Source organism: Ambystoma mexicanum, chromosome 3p, assembly GCF_040938575.1.
Source record: "Ambystoma mexicanum isolate Mex_15411 chromosome 3p, UKY_AmexF1_1, whole genome shotgun sequence".
NCBI classification, from domain to species: domain Eukaryota; kingdom Metazoa; phylum Chordata; class Amphibia; order Caudata; family Ambystomatidae; genus Ambystoma; species Ambystoma mexicanum.
Window position 1 is genome coordinate 729,773,557 of NC_090925.1, and position 24,955 is coordinate 729,798,511.

Consider the following 24,955-nt stretch of genomic DNA (forward strand, 5'->3'; position numbering starts at 1 on the left):
ATACTGGAACGTTTTAATGTTGGCATCTTTACCTGTTGTCCTGCTTTCAGCCAAGTTACAATGGAGTGTGGAAGCCCCTCTACTGAGAAAGAACATGAATCAAATACCCTGTACTGTGGAATTTCTTCCACCCAGGAGGGTCTACAACCATGTTTTAGCTCACTGCACCCTTCACAGAGGAGAAATATCCATTTGCATATCAGTCTTTGTCTCACCCGCAAGGGCAGTCCAGCACCGAAATGCTAGGCAAATCTCCTCTCAAAAAGAGTACCATCAGCAACCCGACACGTGTTTCAGCCTAGTCGGGCCTCATCAGTGAGGTGAGATTGAGCCTCCCTAAGACACAGTGAGTAAGGAGTCTACGTCTGGATTACCCAGGGTTACTTAGGGTTGAAAACCCACGTTTTACAAAGTTACAAGGCAGTGTGGGGGCCCCTCTACTGAGAATGGACATAGTCAAATACCCTGTTCTGTGGAATTTCTTCCCCTCAGGAGGGTCTAAAATCACTGTTTAGCTAACTGCTCCCTTCACAGAGGAATAATACCCATTTGCATATCAGTCTTTGTCCCACCCGCAAGGGCAGTACAGCACTGAAATGCTAGGCAAATCTTGCCTGAACAAGAGTACCATCAGCAACCCCTCAACCTAGTCGGGCCTCATCAGTGAGGAGAAGCTGAGCCTCTCTAAGATACAGTGAGAAAGGGGTCCACGTCTAGATTACCCGGGGTTACTTAGGGTCAAACCCCAAGAAGTTGCAAAGTGCCCTGAAACCGGCTCTACACTGTCGAGCACCAAGAACTTCTACAAGCACAAGGTAGATTGTGGTTTTGTCCCCCTGGTCCTTCTCTGACGGTCCCTAGTGACATTTCACGACTAATTGCCCCCTTTGTGTTGAAACCAAGTATCCTTGAACTATTATGATTAATTACTATAACGACTACCATCCTGTCAGTATGCAGAGTGCATCCTTTTTCCTTCTTTGAAACTGTCTGTCCCCTGCATTCCTTTACAGGGGGGGTTGCATTTTGTAGTGTGCTAGAAGTGTCTGTTGTGATAATAATAAAGTAAATATATGTTTACAACCTGGACTAGACAGTCCCTTTTATCATTGGGTAATAATTGTATTCTTGCTGTGTTGCACCTAACCAACCATCCACAACCTTTCAGAGATAAGCCTGCTGTTCCGTCCACGTTACCAAAATTGGAGAAGGAGGTTTATAATTGACTTTTGGATCTCTTCTGGGGTGCTAGAGGTGTGGGCCTGATTGATGGTTTAGGCACCGATATTCATTCCGGGACCACTGGTGCCCCACGAAAGTTGATTCATCACAATAATAAATACCCTGAAGTGGCCATATATGTTGAGGATGTTCTCTTGTTCCTAGGAGAGATTGGGAAGTTCCTCCCTGGTGATAAAAAGGAATTGGCAAAGTTTCCAGACGTCTCTGGTTTCACAATTAAATATTTAAATTTAAAAGGACTGAATATTTTGGAATCGCCTAAGGTTATAACGGAACTGCAGAGGGATTTCCCATCCCCTAAGAAGGGAGGGAGCATCTCAACTGCCTAGGTATGTGATTGACATCTAAATGTGACACATTATACAAAGTCAACATTACTCTACTATGGAAGTATTGCGAGGAATACCCGAACAGTGGGCCTCGCAGGGTATCTCATGGCTTGGTCATGTGGCAGCCATCAAAATGAATCTACTTCCTAGTGTCTTGTATGTATTTATTTCGCTACTGATTTGGATTCAGATAGTCATGTTGAAACATCTCCAGAGAAGAATATTTTCCTTCATCTGGCAAAAGAAATGTCCTTGAGTCCCTCATAAACTTCTCCACTGCGTGTTAAAGCTTGGCAGGCTGGGGAGGCCCTCATTACAGAGATATTTTAGGCCGCCTCACAGAATGAACCCATTTCAATTTGGTCTTTCTTACATAAGAAGACCAGATTGGCAGGTGGAAACCTATTGCCAGCGACTACATGTGCCTTGTTCTACTGGGACATGGGGTTAGGCTTTGCTGTTAAGGTGGATGGTCTAGGCCCATTGTCACTAGTGATTAAATTAAAAAGATGCTTTGCCCAGGGTCGCTGGTGGGCATAGGGACAGTCACTCTAAGTCATATTTTTCACAATGGCGAGTCACTTAATTTTATTGCGTGCACGGCCAAATGCCGTTAGGTGGCAGCGAACACTTGCACTATGTACAGCTGCATCATTGGATTTCCACCTGGGCAGTTAGGGCTGCAGGATCTAGGGAATGAAGAGGCGAGGCAAAGAAGTAACAGTAAAAGATGACATTAATAAAGGTGTGATCTCTAGCTTACATAGCATGCTCGACAACTCTCATCTGCGGACACCGACCGCACATGAATAAATGGCACTACTGCCATATATTAGCGTCACAGGCACCGTGAACATGTGGTTGCCATTGCTGCGTATATTGTAGGAACAGGAATCATGCAAATGCACTGGAAAATGTATTTTATGCGTACGCTTGGTCTACTGTTGGTGATCTAGCATCTGTTGGATTTCTAATGTCACACCCTACAGAACTGATAGTAAATTTTATGGCTTTTTGCAGAATTTCTAACAAAATGGTACCATAGAAGGCTCGATTTAAACACATTATTTTAATAGGTTTATAGGGTGGAACATGAACATTCTCTCAAAATGTCTTCTGGCTTCGTCATGACGGGAGGTTGCTTGCACCAACTACTGAGAAATATTTACACCACTGCTGTTTAAAAAATGTGCCTGCTGCCACAGGACTTCTTGACTGTCAGAACTCTAAAATGTACTCTTTTACAGTTCTAAAATGTTGATGAGCCATCCATTAAACATGAATGAATGTATCAGATGCATATGCCCTTCTTTTTGTACAATTAGATGCATGTTTGCCTTCTGCTCTGCCAAATGTGTCCCTGTCAATTGGATATTTTGTGCATCATTTTTCTAGTGTCAGTCCAGCATTTGCGTTGGTGTCATGTGGTACCCCTTGTGTTGCAGGGTTCATCGTCTTAAAGTACTGCATTGCTAGGCTTACCTCCCCATGTGTGCACCTGCCCCACCAGTGATGTGGTTTCCCTGCTCTCGGGCAGGGGTGCAAAGAAACCTACACTTCGGGGGTGAGGGTGCTGGCTAACCCTTGAAATGTTGGGAGACGTTAATTTTAGAGACGTGGGGGAAGGGCAAACGTATTTGTGTGGGGGCATCTAACTTCTTTACGCATTCTAATGAGACTCTGCTAGTGAGGCTTCAATGTTACAAGCAGTTAACCCTTTCCTTTGAAAGCATCCACTTAAGGACTGCTGTGAGAATGAGCGGTCTCCTGTCCCCTCTCTACACTTCCAATCACTCCCTGGCATGCAAGTATTGAAGCCAAATCACGATTTCAAGTGCCTAAAAATATATGCATGTCTGCCAGGTCGAGTCATCATAGCCCAATATTTAGGGGAGGGTGGCTGAAACCCGTTCTGTTGTGCCACCGCTCTCGGGTGTTCTGCTCCTCTCCATGGTACCCCTTATCTCCTGTATAGGGTGGATTCATATCTCCCCACCGTTGCGAGGATTCCACTGACTCGTCTACTTCCTCGTTCGGATGACATTTCTCTGTTGGCTTCTACTCTTGCCCCCCTCTATTACTGGGTTCTCCTCATCATCCCTCACTGGTGTGGCAGGACTTTCCTCTGCACAAGCTCGCCTCCTCCATCCCCTTGTGATACAGCATCAGCAGCTGACACTCATCAACACCCTTCTGTGTTGCAGCCCCCACCGAGGTTGCAGTGCCACCCTCCCTAATTCTGCAGACACCCCGATGTTTCCCCGGGCTACCCTTCTTCCATGTTGCGATGCATGGCTCTCCTTGTATTCAAGGGCTCTACTCTGTCCCCATGCTGAAGTTCTTCTCCTCTCCGTGCTGCATGCTCCCCTTCCTCCTCCTCTCTTGGTGTGCAGAGCGAGAGCTGCATTCTCTCCTGTGTTGCAGGCTTCCCCCCGCCCCTGGTGTTCAGAGGAGGGCTCTCCTCTGTTCCCAGGCTCCCCGCACTACCCCTCCTCTTCGCAATGCTCCTGTCAGCAGCTTGTCTTTCAGCCGTTGGCGCGCGGCCCCGGAAGCTCCATACAAGGCACAGGAAGGATCCCCCGCCGGAAAAACTCCTTTTATGGTCATGCCCATTTATGGTCATGCCCTTACATGGCGCCCGGCGGCTTGTTTCCGGGAGCGCGCGTGAAGGAGAACGAGAGCACACGCAAAGAGCCCGGAAGTGGGAGCGTACGGTTACGGTTAGGCCACGGGCTACGAGGGAAACTGGACCGGGACCCAAGCGAGCTCTACATGCCTGTTGAGTCTTCTCCGGTCCTACCTAGACTAGCCAGGACTCCCTATGCCGGCTCCCAGTCATCGAGCACGGCGGGCCGCGTCACGGAACCTCCCTGCCATAGAAGGGCTTCCTGCGCTCCCTATATGGACATGTACGTCACGGCGAGGGCGGAGCCGACAGCTCCAGACCCTTCAAATAGAGGCGGATCCGGGGAGACCGAGAGATTCCGAGAGAGCGAAGCAGAGAAAAAAGAAGACAACGGCAGGGGCGCCCAGAGCACCCACCACCAGGGCACCCTGCCTCCCAACAACACTCAAAACACCCTACCCCCGAGTCAGGTCCAGGGGCGCGGAGCTGCAAGGGAATCCTGCGCAGCCCGGGAGCGCCCCCAGAACACCCACAGCCCCTGACACGAGGGTGACAGTCCTGACAACCCGAGCCCCACATGGCAAAGACTGAGATGCTACTGCCTCCCATGTCTGACCCGTTCGGCTCGTTCCCGCATTCGCCCACCATGGACAGCACGTACCCCAAGCTGGAGGAGATGATGCTGCTCTCCGTGTCCGGGGGTTCCCAGCCATTCCTGGGCGCGAGCGCCACTGGAGAGTCCGGATACAGCCCTCAGGGGGAATCGGGAGAATCCTTCCAGCACCTACCTACAGGTAAGAATCCGGGAAAGACGGGTGTTGTCAGAGCCGGGCCGTGCACGCAGTGTCACCGCACCTTCACACCTGCACCTTGCAACCGCGATGCACGTTCATAAATGAGTATCCATTCTTCATGCACTCTGCGATTTGGGGGATGTGCGCTGTCTGCAACGTAGAGCATGCATACTGCACCCGACGACAGGCAGACGCATGTATTGACATACACACTACGCAGAGGCACGCACGCTCCACCTGGGGGCATGCACAGTACTGTGAGCACCGCACCCCAATGCACGCACACGCTAGAGCATTAAAAGCATGCACTTGTCTCGCTCTTCAACAAGCTGACTGAATAGGAACGGTCACTGCACACCCGGCCGTCAACACTGCACTCGGTGTTATTGCACCGCACTCTGATTCCCGCACGCTATGCATACTCCGCACTGCCATGTGCCGTGCACGCTCACCATTGGTATGTGCAATGGTAAACCCAGCGTGGCACGGCACATCGTTCCACCTGTCAGCCTGTGCATCCCCCCAAACCCGCAGCCAACCAGGTCTGCAGCAGCCTGTGATGTGCGTGTCCGTACAGCTTACACACAATACCACGCACAACGCCTTCGACTGGGGGAATCCCCGTCCGCTGTCCCCAAAAGCCCACCATTCAATCCGTTGCATTTCGCAGTGCATGTGTCCAGTGCAGGCGGTGTTCTATCTCACGCATTGGATTGGGGCGGCGGTGGGTGGCTGTGGTGGTCGTTGCATGCGACTCTTGCGACCTCATTCGAGCGTGTAGTCAGGGAATCTCGCCGTCGCAAGATGCGGGATCCCCTGCGATGCATTGCATGGCTGTATCACCGAGTCATCTCATGCCTTATGCTTCACACACCCAACCAAGTCGTGTGTTTGTCTTCTATGCCGATTTTCTTTACTGTATGCTTTCTACGGCCGCTATTTGCCACGTGAATGCTGAAATGTAACCTTCACCATTGCTTGTTTTCCTTAGATAATTTCTCCGACATGTCTTTGAGCAACGAAAAGACCTTTGTGGAAACCAGTTTCTCCAATGTAACCAGCAGACTGCCGCCACTGGCTTATACTGGACGCTTCTCCCTGGAGCCGGCTTGCAACACCACCAACACCTTGTGGCCAGAGCCCCTCTTCAGCATTGTGAGTGGGCTAGTGGGCATGGCCAACCTGCCCACCACCACCACACCTTCCTCTTCTCCATCCTCTTCATCACAGAGCCCTTCGCTCAGCTGCTCTGTCCAGTCCAGCGACAGCAGCCCCATCTATTCTGCTGCACCGACCTTCCCCAATTCTGCCTCGGACATCTTCTCTGATCAGCAGGCTCAGTCTTTCTCCAGTGCTTCTGGAACTTCCCTTCAGTACCCTCCACCAGCGTATCCCGCATCCAAAACTAACTTCCAAGTTTCAATGATCCCAGATTATTTGTTCACTCAGCAGCAAGGGGAACTCAACTTGTCCCCGCCGGACCAAAAACCATTTCAGTCTCTAGAGGGCCGGGGTCAGCAGCCTTCTCTGACACCTCTGTCCACCATCAAAGCATTTGCTACCCAGACTGGATCCCAGGACTTGAAGGCCATGAGCACTAACTACCAATCTCAACTCATGAAGCCGGGAAGGTTGAGGAAATACCCCAACCGTCCCAGCAAGACCCCTCCACATGAGCGACCTTATGCCTGCCCAGTTGAATCTTGCGACAGGCGCTTCTCCAGGTCCGATGAACTGACCCGGCACATCCGTATCCACACCGGACAAAAACCCTTCCAGTGCCGCATATGCATGAGGAATTTCAGCCGCAGTGACCACTTGACCACTCACATACGCACACACACGGGCGAGAAGCCCTTCGCTTGTGACATTTGTGGAAGGAAGTTTGCAAGAAGCGACGAGAGGAAGAGGCACACTAAAATTCATCTCAGGCAGAAGGACAAAAAAACAGAAAAGTTGTCTCCAGTCCCGGCTGCTTCTCCAATTTCCACATTTTCAACCCCAGTGACTACTGCATACTCCTCGCCAATGGACACTTCTTACCCCTCACCAGTTCCCACATCCTATTCGTCGTCTCCAGTGTCATCATCTTATCCTTCTCCGGTGCACAACTCCTTTCCTTCCCCTTCGATAGCATCTACATACACCTCCATCGCTTCCAGCTTTCAGTCCCATCTCGCCACCAGTTTCCCATCGTCCATCGTCACCAACTCCTTCAGCTCACCAGTGACGACAACATTTTCAGAGATGGCATCCAATTTCTCGCCACGGACGATTGAGATCTGCTAGGAGCAGGTCTTGTGGAAGCCCCATCTATCCCATGGTACTTCCAGACCACTTCCAAAGGCAATTGGTCTGTGACTTGTCAGTTATCGATGACCGCCCTGCTCGGAGCAAGGCCATCATAACTTTCCTTTCAACTGCCTGAAACAAACTGCCATTCACCTCCCGCACACCTGACATCGGACTTTAATTTGCATGGATCTCATCTATCATTTCATTAAGGCCCCTTTGCAAGTCAGCCTTCTGATTGCAAGTTTATGGACTTTAAATTCTGTATACATAGACCATGTATATTGTACACGTGCCATGCTTTTGTTTTCCCCTTGAGAGAGTTCTTGATGTGAAAATTCCTTGCATAGTCATATTGTATTATTTGGCGTCCGCAGGGCCCGCCCCCTTTGGTGAATATTCTATTTCGTGACAGCGGCTGTGATGAGTTGCGAGGACTTGTTTGAGAAGCAGCACTTTTCTATGCGCATGTGTAAAGAGTGGTGTACCGTTTACTCTCTGTGGTCTCACCGGCGGTCCCGCCTGTGGGACCCGCCAGTTCCGTTCCAAGTCTTGGTGCCTTTTCGTGAAGCCTTTGCTGATGTCTTGACACATGCATCCGTGTGAATTAGATGCCCCTGCATCTAGCCTTAAGGTCAAAGGGAATCTGCTCAAAGAATGTAAAGACAGCGCTAGAATGCGGGACAGCAAGAGCCGAAGCACAGCTTCATTTATATAGAATGGAAGCAAAAAAACCTCAAAAGTATATTTTTGTAAGTGAAATGTAAATTTATACATATATATAATTATATATATATATATATATATATTCAGGAGTTGGAATGTTGTAGTTACCTACTGAGTAGGCATGGATTTTGTATGTTCTGAACATGCGGTTCATTATTTTGTGGATTATTTTTATTTTGTAATTTGTGTTTTGTTTAAACAAAGTGACTGTTTGGCTTATGAACACATTGAATGCGCTTTCTGCCAATAGGATATTTGGTGTACACATATCCTAAAATTAAATACTGAACAGAAGGTCCTGACTCCGCAGTATTTCTTCCTTCTTTTGGATATTTCTTGCCCACAGCTCTCTGTTGGACTTTTCCCATGTCAAACACATCTGCTGTTTCAGAAGACCTTCCGTGGGGAATCTCACAACCTGGTATGCACGCTGAAGATGGACCCAAACTTACCACACCCTGGAATAAGTCTAATAACACTGCGTAGGTGGTGCAGGGATAATCGGGAGTTAAAAGCAGCTCCTGGGTATCCAGCATGACCAGTGACCAGGAGCTACAGCTGGCGAACGTGCTGCTAGTGCATAGCGTTCTGCAAATCTATCTTCACCATATAAGATGTAAACGTGTCATATTGTCCATTATTCATGACCCCTTATGCTTTCAAATGGCTTATAGATGTGTCCTAATGTTTATTTATAGATTGTCCCAAATGCATAGAGTTGCATGCACAAAGGTGCGTTTGTTTGGCATCAGTTGGCCTGGGGAGCCAAAGGTAGCTCCTAGTAGCTGTTTAGGCAAGCTATCCAGATGTAGCTCCTGGTAGCTGTTTGGGGCAAGCTATCCAGGCTCTTCTAGGCTAAGGGCAGGAGCTAAACATCTCCCAGCTCATCTCAATTTCGAACCCTGGTGGGGCCATGTGCAGGCGTCCTTCAAAGAAGTATGTGGCAGGTGTTGCGAATGCAGATTTTCCATTACACTTGCGGCTACAAGAAATGGGGTATCCAGGTGCGGTATATATGTAGTCGCAGGGGGCCCTGCACATAGATGTGGAATATTGGGGTGTCCTGCCCTACATCTAGATGAGGCCTAAATGTAGGGTGCATCAGTTACCCGCTTACAGATTTGACATAGAAAGAAAGTATGGAGAGCCCTACACGTGTGGTATAATGGGTGGGTGTCCCCTATGTGCAAGTGTGCATAAAGGGAGGTGCAGGCACACAATGTGTTAAAGGAAAGGTGCAGGGGTTCCCTTTGTACACATTGTAAAGGGATGCTTCAGAAGGTCCACGAATAGAGATTGTTTTGAATAGGATGATGGAACAGAGAATTGCGGCTACAAGAAATGGGGTATCCAGGTGCAGGATATATGTAGTCGCAGGGGGGCTTGCACATAGATGTGGAATATTGGGGTGTCCTGCCCTACATCCAGATGAGGCCTAAATGTAGGGTGCATCAGTTACCCGCTTACAGATTTGACATAGAAAGTATGGAGAGCCCTACACGTGTGGTATAATGGGTGGGTGTCCCCTATGTGCAAGTGTGCATAAAGGGAGGTGCAGGCACACAATGTGTTAAAGGAAAGGTGCAGGGGTTCCCTTTGTACACATTGTAAAGGGATGCTTCAGAAGGTCCACGAATAGAGATTGTTTTGAATAGGATGATGGAACAGAGAATTGCGGCTACAAGAAATGGGGTATCCAGGTGCAGGATATATGTAGTCGCAGGGGGGCTTGCACATAGATGTGGAATATTGGGGTGTCCTGCCCTACATCCAGATGAGGCCTAAATGTAGGGTGCATCAGTTACCCGCTTACAGATTTGACATAGAAAGTATGGAGAGCCCTACACGTGTGGTATAATGGGTGGGTGTCCCCTATGTGCAAGTGTGCATAAAGGGAGGTGCAGGCACACAATGCGTTAAAGGAAAGGTGCAGGGGTTCCCTTTGTACACATTGTAAAGGGATGCTTCAGAAGGTCCACGAATAGAGATTGTTTTGAATAGGATGATGGAACAGAGAAAGCCCCATATCAGGTATCAATGGGTGTGACATGATAGTAGGGGAATGCGTTTCTGTTGGAACACAGTGCAGGAGTACAGGCACTTGTGGCCATGTATCCAAGTATGGAAGGATGCAGTGGTGTTGGGCCTGAAAGTGTGGTAATGGGGGGACGATGCTTTGGTGCCCCTATTATTGGGCTGCTGGAGGGTGCAATGAAAATGCATGGACTATGCCAATGTCTTGGTCGCGCTACGGCCCCTGATACGACCTCTACCTCACAGCCTGAATCTCCTGCAAGGCTTCCCCAAAACATGGGTCGTAGAGGTAAGCACAAATCAGCTAAATAATGGTGTTGCAGTTCTTGCGTTATGCCATAGGGGTCGAATGTACCACAGACCATGCTTCTCTAAGGCCCAACAGGAATCCCATTTGGAAGTTCTAAATAGAAAAGCAAACCCTACATGGACATGTCCCCTGTGCATTTTACGTCATTTGATCCACCACTAAACATGGATGCTGACAGCATGTCCCTAAATCTGCATGGATTGTCCCAATAACCAGGTAGATCTCCCCTGCAACTAAATGTCCAGCAGGTCTTCTCTAATTTCCAGCTCCCAGGACTCACAGAATGAAGCAGCAATTTCCCACAATATTGGGCCGAGTCCTGTGGAACCACACTCTTGGTGGCGAGAATAATTGCCAAGGTGGCAATCAGTTATTTGCTAAGGGAAAACCTTCTCTTGTCGGTTTGAAAAACAGACTGCAGGTACTTGCTAGGTACATTTCTAGCTTCCAGGAGATGCTGGGGCTGCCTAGAAAGGCGCATCGCTACTCTGCTTGTCACCCGTGTTGCATCTGTCCACGGAGCCAGGAGACCCTTTCTCTACAGCAGGGCCAGCAATAGTGGCTTACAGGCGCTATACAAGACCACTTGCATTACATGACTTAATAAACGCACATCCCTAAGACCCACAAATAGGAGTTCCTTCAGTCCTCAATGGCTTCTCTGCCACACTGATGAACGTGCCTAGAAGGCCAGCTAAGGACTTTAGGGAACCCGATTGCAGAACTGTAAGCATCAATCTTGAACAGAATTCAGACCATTAATTGCAGTACAGTGTTTTTAAAGCAGAACGGCTATAAGAAGGATTTTTCTTATTATTAATAGGGTATGAATTCAGTGTGGACAACAGAGGACTTTACAATCATAGGGTCAAGAACAAGGTTGGGGTGCCGAGAAACAAGGCAGTGGGGATCTAACAACAGGGGAGGGAGGGCAATGGGTTTACAAGTAACCAAGGGAGGAACAGTGGGGATCTGAAATGTACGGCTCTACAGGTGTTCTAGACTACAGCTCCCATAATCCCTCACCATTGACCATGCTGGCTGGGGCAGGTGGGAGTTGTAGTCCAAAGCATTTGGAGAGCGAACGTTTGTAGACCCCTGGAAGGAGCCCCAAGAAGACAGAGGCTAGGCTCTGTAACAGTCAGGGTAGGGGTCCATACACATATGCCAACTTTGCTGCTTGGAGTAGTGTGGGGTGGAGTGTCCTGTGGGCAAGCAGGGAGGTGTCACAGATTTCATAGAGCGTGGATTCCCCACCCACCGACAAGATCTGCCAGCTCACACAATCTTGATGGATCTCCCTAGTGAGGTGTGGCTTGATTTGCTAAGCACAGCGAGCAAGGGTCCCACCTCTAAGCACGTACATCTGCTGGGGTTCCCCGCTCACTGGAAACAGCATATGGTGCCTTGTATTCCTATAGAGAGGCCAAGTGACCTGGCAGCCCAAGATTTTCTGCTCTTTTTGTGGATGGGCCAAGACTGATTTGCATGTGGCAGGATAAACATGATGGAATGCTTCCACAGGAATTCTCAGTCATTATCATTCTGATAACATAGATCCCTGTTTGGTGCAAATAAAAGGTGCAACCGTACGTAAGCTAGCACAGTCCTTTAAGGGACCCGCTCCACGCATGCGCATCCATGCTGGAAATGGACATTTACTGGGGGAACTTCCCTTCCTACCCCCTGTTCTTGTGAGGGGCGATTGTCAGTGCTGTGAGCGGGCGGGACTGGGGCAGAGCTAAGTGTCGCATGATGTGTCTGCCCTGAATAAAGGTTGCTGGCTACTTTGCATAAAAACAAAGTGCATTTTGGGAACATAAAATGACCACCAATTTATCAACCATGTCTAAGCAAGTAATTCGAATGTTCATTCCTTCTGAGCATGCAATGCACACTTGGTGTTGTGCTCATTTCCTCTTGTCAGAATAGTCACCCTGGCGGTAAACTGTGTGCAAAGAATGAGACATATATATAGCTATGGACAGTTTCATTGTTTAAGTTTGGGCTTTTGAGCAAAGGATAACTTTCAAATGCAGTTTGTGAAATCTCAGCTGCATGGGCCTCATTATCAAACGGCAAAGCTGCCAGCAGAGTCATTTTTTCCAGCGCCCGGCAATGGGGACTTACCGGGGCATTACAACCCCGGCGGTCCTGGTAATTCCTCATTGCGGGCACTGGAAAATATTACTCCCCATTCCCATTCGAATCCCATTGGACTCATGAATGGTGCCGGTGCATCCGTCAAGGTCTGCGAGCGGGTGTCTTTAAGGGAGCGGGTGCCTTTAAGACCAGGGGGCGAAAAGGCACCCGCTCGCAGAACTCGTAGTTTGCCGGTCCAGAAACAATGGTACCGGCAAGCTTACCGGTACCGTTGTTTCTGGACCGGCCACCTCGTAATGACCCCCCACTGTCTTTATGCATGCAGCTGAGCGCTGATGTGCAACGAGTGTTGTAAACCCCCACCCAAGATGAGGAAGCGCACTGTTCCTGACATCTTACTCAGCCCAATTCCTCCCCCGTGTGTTTCTAATTGTAGGTCAGAGGTTCCAGTACCAGCAAAATAGCTTTAAGATGCTTCTGCGTCAGGGTTAACTTACAGGTCATGCCCTGCACGGCTGTCATCCTTACTTGTATGCTGTTTGCCAAATCATGCAGCCGACTTCCCCATTTGGTGAAATGCAGTGATATTGGCCAAATCACTAGCTCCAATGCCTAATTTACCTCATCAGCCAAAACCGGAGGAGCTCTTAGAAGCAAGTTGTGTTTGGTATTAAGCACTATCAAACCGAACAGGACCTAAAAAGCGGTGCCATTTTGCTGGGTTAGAAATTGCAAGCTCACTGCCCACCCATACTCCTGATGTGGCTGTGTCTAGTAGGTACATTTTCGTGGTCATCAGATACAAGGTTTTCAATATGTACAAGCCCGGTGCATTGGCTGTAGTCGTACCTGTTAGTGATGTTCTCGTCGTATCTTCGCCTTTATCAGCTGCTGTCAGAAGGTCTAGATGTGAGGCACCGCGTTTGTGGATGCCTGCTCGTCGTCACCACCACATGTCACGCTGCAGGAACACGAAGAAGCTATCAACCGTAACAGTGCAAGCAGTGGCACTGCCTTTAAAACGCGGGGTTGCACTCTTTGGAAGATTTTGGAGGTTAAACAACTTTGCACCCTGAACTAAGAACACAAGGAATTCATTTTGTCCAAATTGGCAACGTGTGGCATTGAATGTTGGCCCCAAACTCGAGGCCTAATGCCCTCCACCCTCACAAGGTCACCTGGGAGAGCCAGACAGTGGGGGCCACATAAGGACTTGGGTAGCAACCCAGAGGTAAAATGTTGGCCAAACACAGACGGAGTGACCACAGACTGGAAGAAGGCCTTGCTGACGGATCAAACCATAAACCTGAAGGAGAGGACAAGAGAGCTAGGCACGCCCAGAAGTGGCGAGTCACAGGGAACACACAGCATTTCACAGAAAACAGCCTAAAGCGGCAATGGACAGACCGCTCATTTCTCCACGCGCAGGGTGCTTACTTTAGCAATGCTTGTCTATTGGGTAAAATCAAATGTAGGTACATGGGGTACCCTGTGTACACTTGGGCTATAAAAGAAAGGTGACTCCGGTGGCCTGCGAACATTTGTTGTACAGAGGAGGGTGCAGTTGATGTTCAGCTGTGCTATCAACGAGCACTGTCCCAGCCAAACGTTTTGGCTTTTCAGTGAATGTATATTAATGCAACGTAAGTGGTCTTGCATAGCGCCCTTCTGCCACTAGTGCTGCTGATCGTGGCGCTCTAAGCAAAAAGGGGCGAGGTTCATGAGTGGCAGAGGCAGATGCCAAACCTGTGGTGTCGATGGGTGCAGTCTGAAGTGCACAGTTCCTGAGTGCCGATCTGCTTTATAAGGGGTTGGGGGAGAAACTTGGGAGTATCTTATCTGCATTGAAGCACCCAAGATCTGATAGAGTACAGCACTTTGGGTCTGGTTAGCTGCTGATGTGAGAGTGTGCAACAGGGCTAAAGAGGAGAGCTTAGTTGTGGCTCGATGAGTGTTAGTGTGCTAATAGCTCGGCCTGTGGTGGCCATCTGTGGCGGGTTTGTGTGTATAGTGTAACGTGGAAGGAGGTTTTAGAGGGAGTCGGTTAATCCGGGAAGAGGAAGTAGGCCTTACAAGTGAAAACAACCTGCAACCCCGCCCTCCTATCCCTGGCCCTTTGCAGACAAGGCCAATTTCCCTAGCTCATAATGCCACATGTGGGACGCGGCAGTGTGGAAACGTAGGCATTACTATGAGCTCATTGGAAAGTGTTATGGTAGGCAAGACCTCTTGGTTCTGAAGAAAAGGCTGCTTGAAAGTTGATGACAGCAGACACCCATTTCACCTTCCTTAGTATGTTGGTTAGCAGGCTGAGACATGCCCCAAACCTAGAGAAACATTCTGATGATAGAAATCATCAGATCTGGAGACGCCATGTATGTAGTCAATACTACTGCATTACACATTTTAGTAAATACATGTTCTCATAAATCACAGCATCCTCATTTTGTGCCTCAAACCTCACTCTAACATGCCCAGGTGCTTTGCTTAGTGACCTATTGCGACATTTGCCCATCAAGGGCATGGCCTGTCGAGGCAGGGCGAGGTGTTTGTCAGGTGTTTGTCAGGCACGGGTCAGGGCAGGGGCCAGAATCCTTGCTCTTTTCACCTAGAATCTATCCTGATATTTCCCACAAGTCCCAAACTCTCCTCATGCAGTCCCAAATTAAATCCTCCCCCCACCACCAACAATAGCCACAATTCACCAGCTTTTGGCACAGCACCAGTCCTTCATTATCGGGGTGATGCTGCAACCCAGCAGGGCAGTGGCGTAGCCAGGATTGTCTAACAAGTGGGGCCTGCATCTAATGTAGTTGGGCCCACAGTAGTACCATTAACATCTGTAAATGCCCACACAGTGCTGCTGAGTGGGCATTAACAGGTTTTGGGTGGGCCTTGCCCGCTCAGGCCCTACCCTCTATACACCTCTGCTGCAGGGGGGTTTTCATGATGAAACGAGGAAGATAGAAGGTGGAGTGGGAATTGCTCAACAAATGTGCAGCAGCTTGGCCTCAAAAAGGGGACGGGGTGGTGTGACAGCTGCAGGTTGGTGAAGAGCAGTGTGCTGGCAGTGACAGACAGGAGTTTTTTGGGGAGGGCATGGGGACCTACTAATAACACTGCAATCTAGAGATTGCAATCCCTTTTGCCCGCTCGCTAGGTAAGGCTCTCAGCAGGATTCCCTTACTTGTACCACAACTAAATGATGGAACCAAGGAAACAAACATCAGTCTTTTACTCACCCACATTTTAAGGGTTGTGCTCTAAGGCTAAAGAGTGGCTGTGTCGCGGATTAGCATACGCACAAGGTGGGAGCTGTTCCCCAAAAGGGGTCTTCTGGAGTCAGGGCTGGAACAGCCCCACTCATTAACAGCTATTTACATTACAGAAGAGAGGAACGGGGGGGAAGGGGCTGTTGGGCTGGAGCGCATGGGGCGTTGGCAAGATGTCTCAGGATAAATGTCAGGGATGGAAGCAAGAGCACTCCAATTAAAGGCAGACATGTTTCTACATTTTTAACTTTACCAATGTCATATATTCTAAAGAAAATTCAATCCTAATAAAATCATGTTAATAGCATGTATTACCTTTTTTATATATATAATCCAAAATCAGACACACCAAGTTCTTTAATTCAGGGCCATGCTCTGAGATGGTGCGTTGTTTTCAAATCAGGTGGCGTAAGGTACACCTTGTTAAAACATTTTATAACATTTCTACAACAGGAAATACTCAGGAGCTGCAATTAACCTGTTACCTTTGAGACGGATGTACTTTGCAGGCAGAATGGTTGGGTCTAAATTAGATTAATGTGACAAAAATGTTGATAATACAAAGGATATACAGAAGAAAGGGGATGACAAGTCAATTAAAAACGATAGAAATTCTCAGTTATGATTGAGACCACAAGCTAACGTTCACAGTTGTTTCCATGAACCAACTGTCTATGTGTTTCTCAATGTTGCCAACTTGTAGAATAAGAAACCTCTGTGTACTTTGTAAAATGCATAATCTTCTTCACTTGAATTGTGAGTGAAGGTTAAGATTCTTCTAGAGCCACAGAGACAAGTATTATCCCTCCCGGCTCACCTTTCATTACTCCCTCTTTCTTCACAGTGCAAGTATGTGATCTTGCCCAGGTGGATGTTTTTTTTTTCCAAGCATTTTGTAGGTTCATTTGGGGATTCAATTTTAAGCTATATTCTTTGATACCTTGCAGTTCTGGAAACTGCAGAAGAGGGGATTCACAGCGTTCATTCACTGTGGACCACTTTATGACTTGATCGGGTCATGACCTCACTTTACCACATAAGGTTTGCATTTCTTAAAAATATTTATAATGATTTGCTATTTATATAGCGGCTCAAGCTAAAGTGCTTTACGGAGAACATATTTACATACATTTATCAACCCAACCGAATTTTGTACTCATTCATCGACCGCGGAAGGATGAAAGGCTGAGTTGACCTTGCCGGGATTCAAACCTGCGACCTGCAGATCACACATAGATCGAAGCAGCAATCGCTCAACCCACTGAGCTATCTTACCGGCTATGATGATGATTTTTGTTATTTATATAGCGCTAACACCTAAGCGCTGTACATAGAACATATTTACATACATCATCGTCATCCCAACCGAAATTGTTTCTCATTTGTTGTCCTCAGAAGGATGAAAGGCTGAGTTGGGTGTGCCGGGATTCGAACCTGCGACCTGCAGATTACACATAGATCTCAGCAGAGAGCATTTGAACCGGCTGAGCTATCTTACCAGTGTGTTGCATGTTGCAGGAATTTCATAGCTGTTGTCGAGTTTTATAGTAAATAAAGTAACATATATTAGTACCCAGTGCTTTGCTCGGGCCTATAACTATGGACTCGGGGCTTATTGCTTAAATATTCACCTTCAGGTCTTTAATAGAATCTAAACCTTGACTCACAATTGAAATTAGATGGATTATGTGCTGGAGGAACTAAACGGGGGGATGTAAATGGCTTAGCCACTCAATCCAAAACTTTGGATAGGACCTTGAAGACCTATCCAGAGACAACCTTTCTGGACAGAATCTCAAGTGTTCTGCTGCTGAATCCTCTCTGTTCAAAGTTTTCATTTGTTAAGCAAAGAAGTTTTCCACCTTAAAACAGTGTTTTCTTTTAAGCATACCAGTGGTTCAAGTGGAACACCCTATTAGTCACTGCTGCCTGCCCCTTTCCAGATAAAAGGAAGGATCGTCTCTAATATCACAGCAGCTACTTCCAGTAAAGTACACTAAGCAGAAGGGCTTCTTTGTGCACCAAACGGACATGATTTCACATTACCCAACCCGCAAATGCTCTTGCTGCCCTTAATTTTAGTTAGGGCTACTAGGGGGAGCTTAAGCGCCAACTATAAGTTGAAACTAGTTCATTGGAGTACATGTAGAAGGGAGATGACATGCAAGGAGGGACACACAGCTTTTGTGTGTGTTTGGTTATTTACCCACCCAATGACTGCCTATGGCAATGCCAATCCATATGGCCAACTGTGAGAAATTCGACCATCCGCACGATGGGTGTGCGCCCACCTGAGCTTTTTTGAAATTTTAAATGAAATTGAATGATGGTAAATAAACCTCGAGAAAGTGTGTGGGGCTAATCCACTCACATCTTTCTATGCTCACCGCATGACATACACATAGATTTGTGTACCCTGGGTGAACATAGCCTAAATGCGCCGTCCCCCTGTCATATTTAGTTCGAATATGACAGCCAAGAGTGCATTAAGGCATCTCAGAAGGAGGGAAAAATCCCAAACCCTCCTCCTGCCATGGCCAGCCTAATTAACTAACAAAGGTTCCATGGATCTGCCCTGTTCTTTGTTAGCTCTGCTGGTGGCTGCTTCACATACTAATCAGAGTTAATTCAAACAGACCCATGGGGGCCTGGTGGCAGGACTAATACAGGACAGGAAAACACCAACAACCTTTGATATCACTGTGTCAAACTGAAGCCAGCTCCCACCTCTAATTATCAAGGGCAGTGACCTCTCATGTCTGTAACTATGTATTTACAGAAGTCATTCCCACAGGAGGAAACCATTCAGAAGGTACAAGTATGTGGTTTGGCGGAGACCAAAGGTCTGGTCTTGCCACAGCTTCAAGGGAGACATGAGGAACCACAGAGAGCTCAATCCACAACAGACAGGAAGATGGGTGGGACTTAACATTACATGTTTTCTCCCCTTTACCTTTTCTGTTGCAAAGCACCCTGGTTAGGACCTCATGCATACAGGAGATTGTTGCTGAGAACCCATGATTGGTTCATTAAGGTAGGCTTAGCCTACACCAATCACTGTGGTCCATTTGGCTTTAAAAGAGGGCTGAGCCCTTCTTCTGGGCAGATCATCTTAAGACTTTGCAAAGAGTAGCAAGAAGAACTAGGCACTGGACCCTGGCTGAAGGTACAGTCTGCCTTACATCTTCCACCAGTGAAGGAAGGCCACGAACTTCAAGAGTGAAGCAAGATCTGTCCCCTAAACAACTCCCAGGGAACAGAGGGAGATACTGAATGCAGAACACCCTCTAGTAGCTGCAGAACCAGTACACAGCCAGCACACAGCATGCCCTTTTAGGCTGTGCAGCAAGCTTGCCCCCGAAGTTGACTCGTCATACCAATCCCACCCACTACCTGCCCCTCCTGAGGTCTCTTTAAGTCTGTGCTATCAAGAAGTAAAATCAAAGGTTAGCCTGGCAGTGTTTTTTCTAAGCAGTCTGCTGAGAGTTAATGGGTAAATTGCAGCTGTAAATGGCTACTGGTGTAATTTAAATGTCTTAACCTAGGGTGTCTTTAGCTACTTGATTTACATCTCTTCTTTTCACTGAAGTCCTGTTAAAAACATCCCATGAGAAATCCACCACTTTAGGCTCGAAGTATTAGATACGCATTTTCCTTGTACTGACATCATATGCCCAGGTAATCATTCCATTTTCCAGCGGTAGCGATCTTATGGCCTGGTAGTATGTTTATATCGGTGCCAAGAAAATGCCTATGCCACACTTACACAAATGCCCAAGCAGTTGGCTTTGCGAAATGCTTGCTATGAACAGCCACAATATAAAGATGGCTGAGAGACGTCGCTGGGTGGAGTTGAAACTGTGTTATCGTCCTTTCTCGTGAAGGCTCTGAATTACTACTGACATTAGAGCAGAGCTGTTTCTGGAAAAGTGAAGTGGTTTCTTTCAATATCTTTGCTTTGGATTTTAAGTGACGTCGATATGAAACTCTGTCACTGTTTCCTGAATCCAGAGGTCTGAGATCCGCTGAAACCAATTTGACTGAAAGTGATAGCTCCTACTCCCACGATAGGAATCTCACTATGCCCAGGGACTGTCCTGGACGAAGGGAACATCATTCCCTTTGTCCCTAGGTTCATGCCTACCAATCACTCATGTAAAAATGTAGGAAAGAACACGCCTTGGCATGGCCAACAGTTGTATTGATTGAAGTTGTTTAATAAGCATTATATCGCGTTTCCCTTTTTAGTTGTTCCTTGACAAACAAACAACTGTTTCTTCGACTTCTTACCAGTCACTCAAGCAAATATTTAAGAAATAACGAATTGTGGAAGCCAATAGTTTTGCAATTCTAGTTGGTCATTGACAAATGGTGCTAGCTACAATTCATACTCCAAATCACTCGTGTAAAAATGTAGGAAAGAACAAACATTTGAAAAGCCTACCGTTTTTCTGTTTGTCATTTTTCTTTGACAAACAAATGGTCGTCACTTCAATAACTACGACCATTCACTCTGTAAAAATTCCAAAATAACAAGGATTGGAAAAAGCATATTGTTTTGATCTTTATAGTTGTTCATTTTGAATTACTGTTGTTTGTTTGCATCCCAAATGACCGAGGGAGAAGAAACCGAAAGTTAATTGTTCACAAACAACTTTTGGTTTTCCCTCCCATGGCCGTTTCGAATAACCCCCTTCCCCTCCCACCCCACATACTTACCTTGCAACGTCTGTTCCCTTTCATTTCCGTGATCGAGAACCGGCGCAGCAGGGTCCTTTCCTTTTTAAATCTTCAAGCGGTATGATCACCCCTGACATTATAGTGGACAGAGGTGTGGGGGACACCCCTGCAGCCCCTGCTCCCCTTGCTCACAATAGTGCTGTTCGAAATGGGAGATTTGATTGTAATGTTCGCAATCGATCAAATCTCCCATTCAAACATTTTTCTTTTGGTCAAATTAGGTAAGCCCGTTCATTTTATGTTTATTTTCACCTTTTTTTCAAGAAATCACCATGGGATAACACATCTTATCATTGCTAGCATCCAATCCAGGAAGAACCTGTTACTTGCCAAATTGCATATCCCGGTAAACCCTGAGCCCGCCCCAACATTAGAAATATAAAATGAATACTTAACATTCATTGCATCGTCTAGATCAACTAGGCAGTAAACCTTTATATAATTATAAGCAGGCAGACCCGCACATGGATTACACCTCTGTGCCCACTTCTACGAAGGGTAGTCGGTAATGTGTTATGGGGTTGGTCATGCTCGGGTTCACACAGCATCCTGGATGCTGCCTCCCGTCTACCCTGCATTTGCCTCTTCTGCTACTGGATTGCCTGTGAGTGGGTGTCACTGCTCTCACTATCTGGGTAGGCTTGTAGGTAGTTGATATATTCATTAGGTATACTGTAAACTTTGGGCCTCTTTACAAGTGTGGCGGTAGCCTTACCGGTAAAACCGTCAGGCTGCCGCCAAACTTGCAATATTTTCTGGCGCCCGCGAATGGGCAATTACCAGGGCATTCCAGCCCCGCCAGACCTGGTAATTGCCCATTCGCGGGCGCCGGAAAAAAGATGCTCTCCATTCCCATTCGGCCCCATATGGAGTGTATCTGGTCTAAGTCCCTTTAAGCTGGTGCAGCATACAGTTGTCTATAATATTCTGCAAATCGATCATTTATGTCAATGTCTCCTGTAAGGGTCTCTCACCTACATCTCCAATCCATTTGATTATTTGGGCTTGTTGCTGCTATTAGTCTTAGGGCCCTAACGCCCTCCTCATAAAATGTTTGGGACCATTTGAAAAACAAGTCTGTACCTGTACAGTAGTGATATTCTTGCGATCTGTGCGATCTCAATTTTTGTAATTTGGGAAGTATAGAGGGGTCTTTGGTTCTCTTAGGTCTGACCTGAGCTCTACCACTCCTATTTCTGCCATCAAGCTTGATTCTTCATTTTACGATTGCTTAAGTTTATAGGACCAACGCGAGACACACTGCCCTCTTAGAAAGGATTTGTATGCAGCCCAACATCTGAGTGAGTTGTATTCGTCAACTAATTTCTCATACCAGAAGTTATCAAATTTGTCAAGCAGATGTCTGTAAAGTCTGGGTGCTGTAGTGCATTGAGAGTAAACCTCCAGGGAGGAGCCTGTATTCTCATTAACATAGGGGCGTGGTCGGATAGTATCATTGGGAGAATGTCACATCGATCAATCATGGGGATGGCATTGGCTGGGAATAGCCAAATGTCAAGTCTGGCATAGCTGCAGTGACGATGTAATATGCGAAGTGCTTTTGGGATGGGTGTAGCGTCCTCCATACATCCAGATCTTCCATCAGGGTGAGCAATGTTCTGTTATTACAGGGTATATGTGGGGATGTAGGTGCCATGGTTTGTCTATCCATTAAATGGCATATCGTAATGCTTGTGTGCCCCCCTATAAGTGTTACTTGCCCCATAAAAGAAATCGGCCATCTTGCTCAGGCTCTGGTGTGCCGCCTTATAATTGTTAATTGGCAAGCAAATGAGCATACCTTCAAATATATTGAGCAATCACTCATTTAAAACCTATATGAGAAAACAAGCATTGACAAGGCCAATGTTTTAAAATGTGTAGTTTTTCTTTGACAAACAATTATTGTAGCTTCAATTACTATGATCAATCACTGGTGTGAAAATGTATGCAGTAACAAGCATGGGCAAACCCAATACGTTATCACCAATTGCTCTATAATCATATATTAAATCACAAGTATTGACAAAGCCAATCCATTTGGCATTTGTAGTTTTTCATTGGCAAACACATGCCCATAGCAGTTTCATGAAATACAAACATACACACAGAATAGGAAAGGACATCCAACAAGCATTGGCAAAGACAAGAGTTTGGGTGTTTCTAGTTGTTCACTGAAAAACAAATGGTTGTAGCTTTGTTTCTCATTTTGTGTTCCATATATTACCCTCCCACACAATACATTAATATGCTCCTACAATAGAACCCAGTGAAAATGCATATTTTGTTAACATTAAGGTTATTATCTGCATACAAGTTAAGTTTGAAGGGGAAGTAAACAAGATTGTTTTAAAAATATAGTAATACAATCTAGAAAAGAATGTTTTTGAAAAATAGTTAAGGTAGCTATCTAACTAAAAAGTAAAGTCTACAAATATTGGAAATATCAACATTAAAGTTTGACAGAATGTGAACCATATAATTAAAATTAACAGTAAATATCACATGAGTACTATTTTAAATGCAACACTGTTGGAGTCTTAACCCACCCTCTACTTTCTAGATTTGTGTGAATGTTTTAATGATTTAATAGTGTTTCTGTTGGTTTTATATTGCTGTTGTGTGTGAGCTTGTTTGTTCTTATAATGTGAATGATTTGTTGTAATTTGGTGTGAAAGTGGTAGTAAAATGCTACTAAGACTACATGGAGTAATCAAGTGATTCTAGTAAATGTGTGTATAAGTGTTGAACTAATTTAATATTAGTTGTGATGTAGGTGCATATCTTGAGATAATTTATTGTGAGGAGTAATTGCAGGTCTATGTCTGAGGTAATTTAATATAAGGTGCATATCAGTTACATTTAATTACATGGTAATGTGGTGTGCTCTTAAAGTGTATTGCATCTTTGGTATTTATGTTCCTGTGTGTTGTAATTCTGTATTTATGCGATGCTGTTACTTTACAAGTTGATGTTATTTGTGGGGGTGAGTTAAGGTTCCAACTATCTTGGTTTTGATATCGTTTTTATGTCATGTTATGTTTTCTGTTAATGTTTCTTTTATGTTTAGTAACACGTTAAACTTAAACATTGAAAATATCAATATTTGTAGACTTTACTTTTCTGTTAAATAGTAACCTTAATTTTATTTCTATGCTTTTTCAAAATCTTGATTGTTTTACTTTCTATTTGATTTAGTTGTACATTACAACTTTTCAAATTATATTGTTCAACATATAAAACTGAATATATATAATATATAAGCAATGGTACAAAAAAAAGATATAGGGTAGAAGAAGAAAAGCAGATAAATATGGAATAAAGTATAACATTAAGTTAAAACATGTCATATCTTAAAAAGCTAATAAATATCAATAATAATTACTGTTTAGAGAGCATCTTCATTGGATCTATTTATTCCAGATGTTTTAGCCAAACATTGGGAAAGTCAATCTAAGTTCTTCCCGAGTGCATTGTCTTTCATTTCAACCTTCTTAACACATGGAGCATTGTCATACGTTAGCATCAAATAAGACAGTATTCGGTTTTACGAGAATGTTAGCGCCATATTTGTGCATTTTAAGATTAGCAGAATTACATTTCTCTATTTTCAATTCATGTCCCAGGTTACAAATTCAATTTTTGAAGAAAGGTTATCGTGGAAATACTTAACGATATTTGTTTTTCATTTAGAATCATGGTCCACATAGCATTTGATGTTAATGTATGATAAGCACCAAGGAATTTATGAAAACGTCCTTTCCTCATAACAGTTAGAGCAACACATTCAACAATGGTGTGTTGTAAAGTTTCCTGTTGGCTTTCAAGATTGCAGAATCTACAAACAGTTATTTGCTCTTGCTGCTTTTCAGGGTAATTCATAGAATTCAGCGCACAAGTGGCGCACGAGTCTGGCGCACAGTGTGCACGTGCAACTTTCTGCACCAGCCGCGTGCGCTAAAATCCATTTCCGCGCACAGCGTATTCATGGATTCTAGATTCCAAAACCAGCCGCGGCGCAGAGTGGTGCAGCGACCCTGCAGCAGCGCCAGTTACGGCCCCAACCCCTCCCCGTGCGCCATGCACAGCGCACAAATCCTGTACATGGCGCACAGGCCCCCAACCACGAAAATGCCTGTAAAACTCCCAGCGCACCCCTCCAAATACACGTACCCCGCTGCACGGGGAGTCTATTACTGGGGTGCGTGTATTACTGGGGTGCGCGGGAAGTTTCACATGCGATTGGCCCAGTGCGAGCAGGGTACGTGTATTTCGGGGGAGCGTGGGAAGTTTCACATGCTATTGGCACAGTGCAAGTGGGGTACGTGTATTACGGGGGTGCGCTGGAAGTTTCACACTCGACTGGCCCAGTGCGAGCGGGGTACGTGTATTTCAGGGGTGCGCGGGAAGTTTCACATGCGATTGGCCCAGTGCAAGCGGGGTACGTGTATTACGGGGGTGCGTGGGAAGTTTCACACGCGATTGGC

General features: G+C 46.2%; 1 protein-coding gene across 1 annotated transcript; it reads left to right on the forward strand.

The window, feature by feature from the left end:
* The first annotated feature begins 4,537 nt into the window (after window positions 1-4,537).
* On the forward strand, window positions 4,538-8,303 carry EGR1 (early growth response 1). Its single transcript, XM_069651590.1, has 2 exons — window positions 4,538-4,991; window positions 5,983-8,303. The coding sequence occupies exons 1-2, from the start codon at window positions 4,775-4,777 to the stop codon at window positions 7,278-7,280; spliced, it is 1,515 nt and encodes a 504-aa protein (XP_069507691.1). The 5' UTR covers window positions 4,538-4,774; the 3' UTR covers window positions 7,281-8,303.
* Window positions 8,304-24,955: the final 16,652 nt, after the last annotated feature.

Excerpts from the sequence above, each read along its gene's own strand:
- EGR1 (XM_069651590.1), top strand. The coding sequence starts at position 4,775 with ATGGCAAAGACTGAGATGCTACTGCCTCCCATGTCTGACCCGTTCGGC. Across the intron at positions 4,992-5,982 it reads CTTCCAGCACCTACCTACAG|ATAATTTCTCCGACATGTCT; the intron begins GTAAGAATCCGG and ends TGTTTTCCTTAG.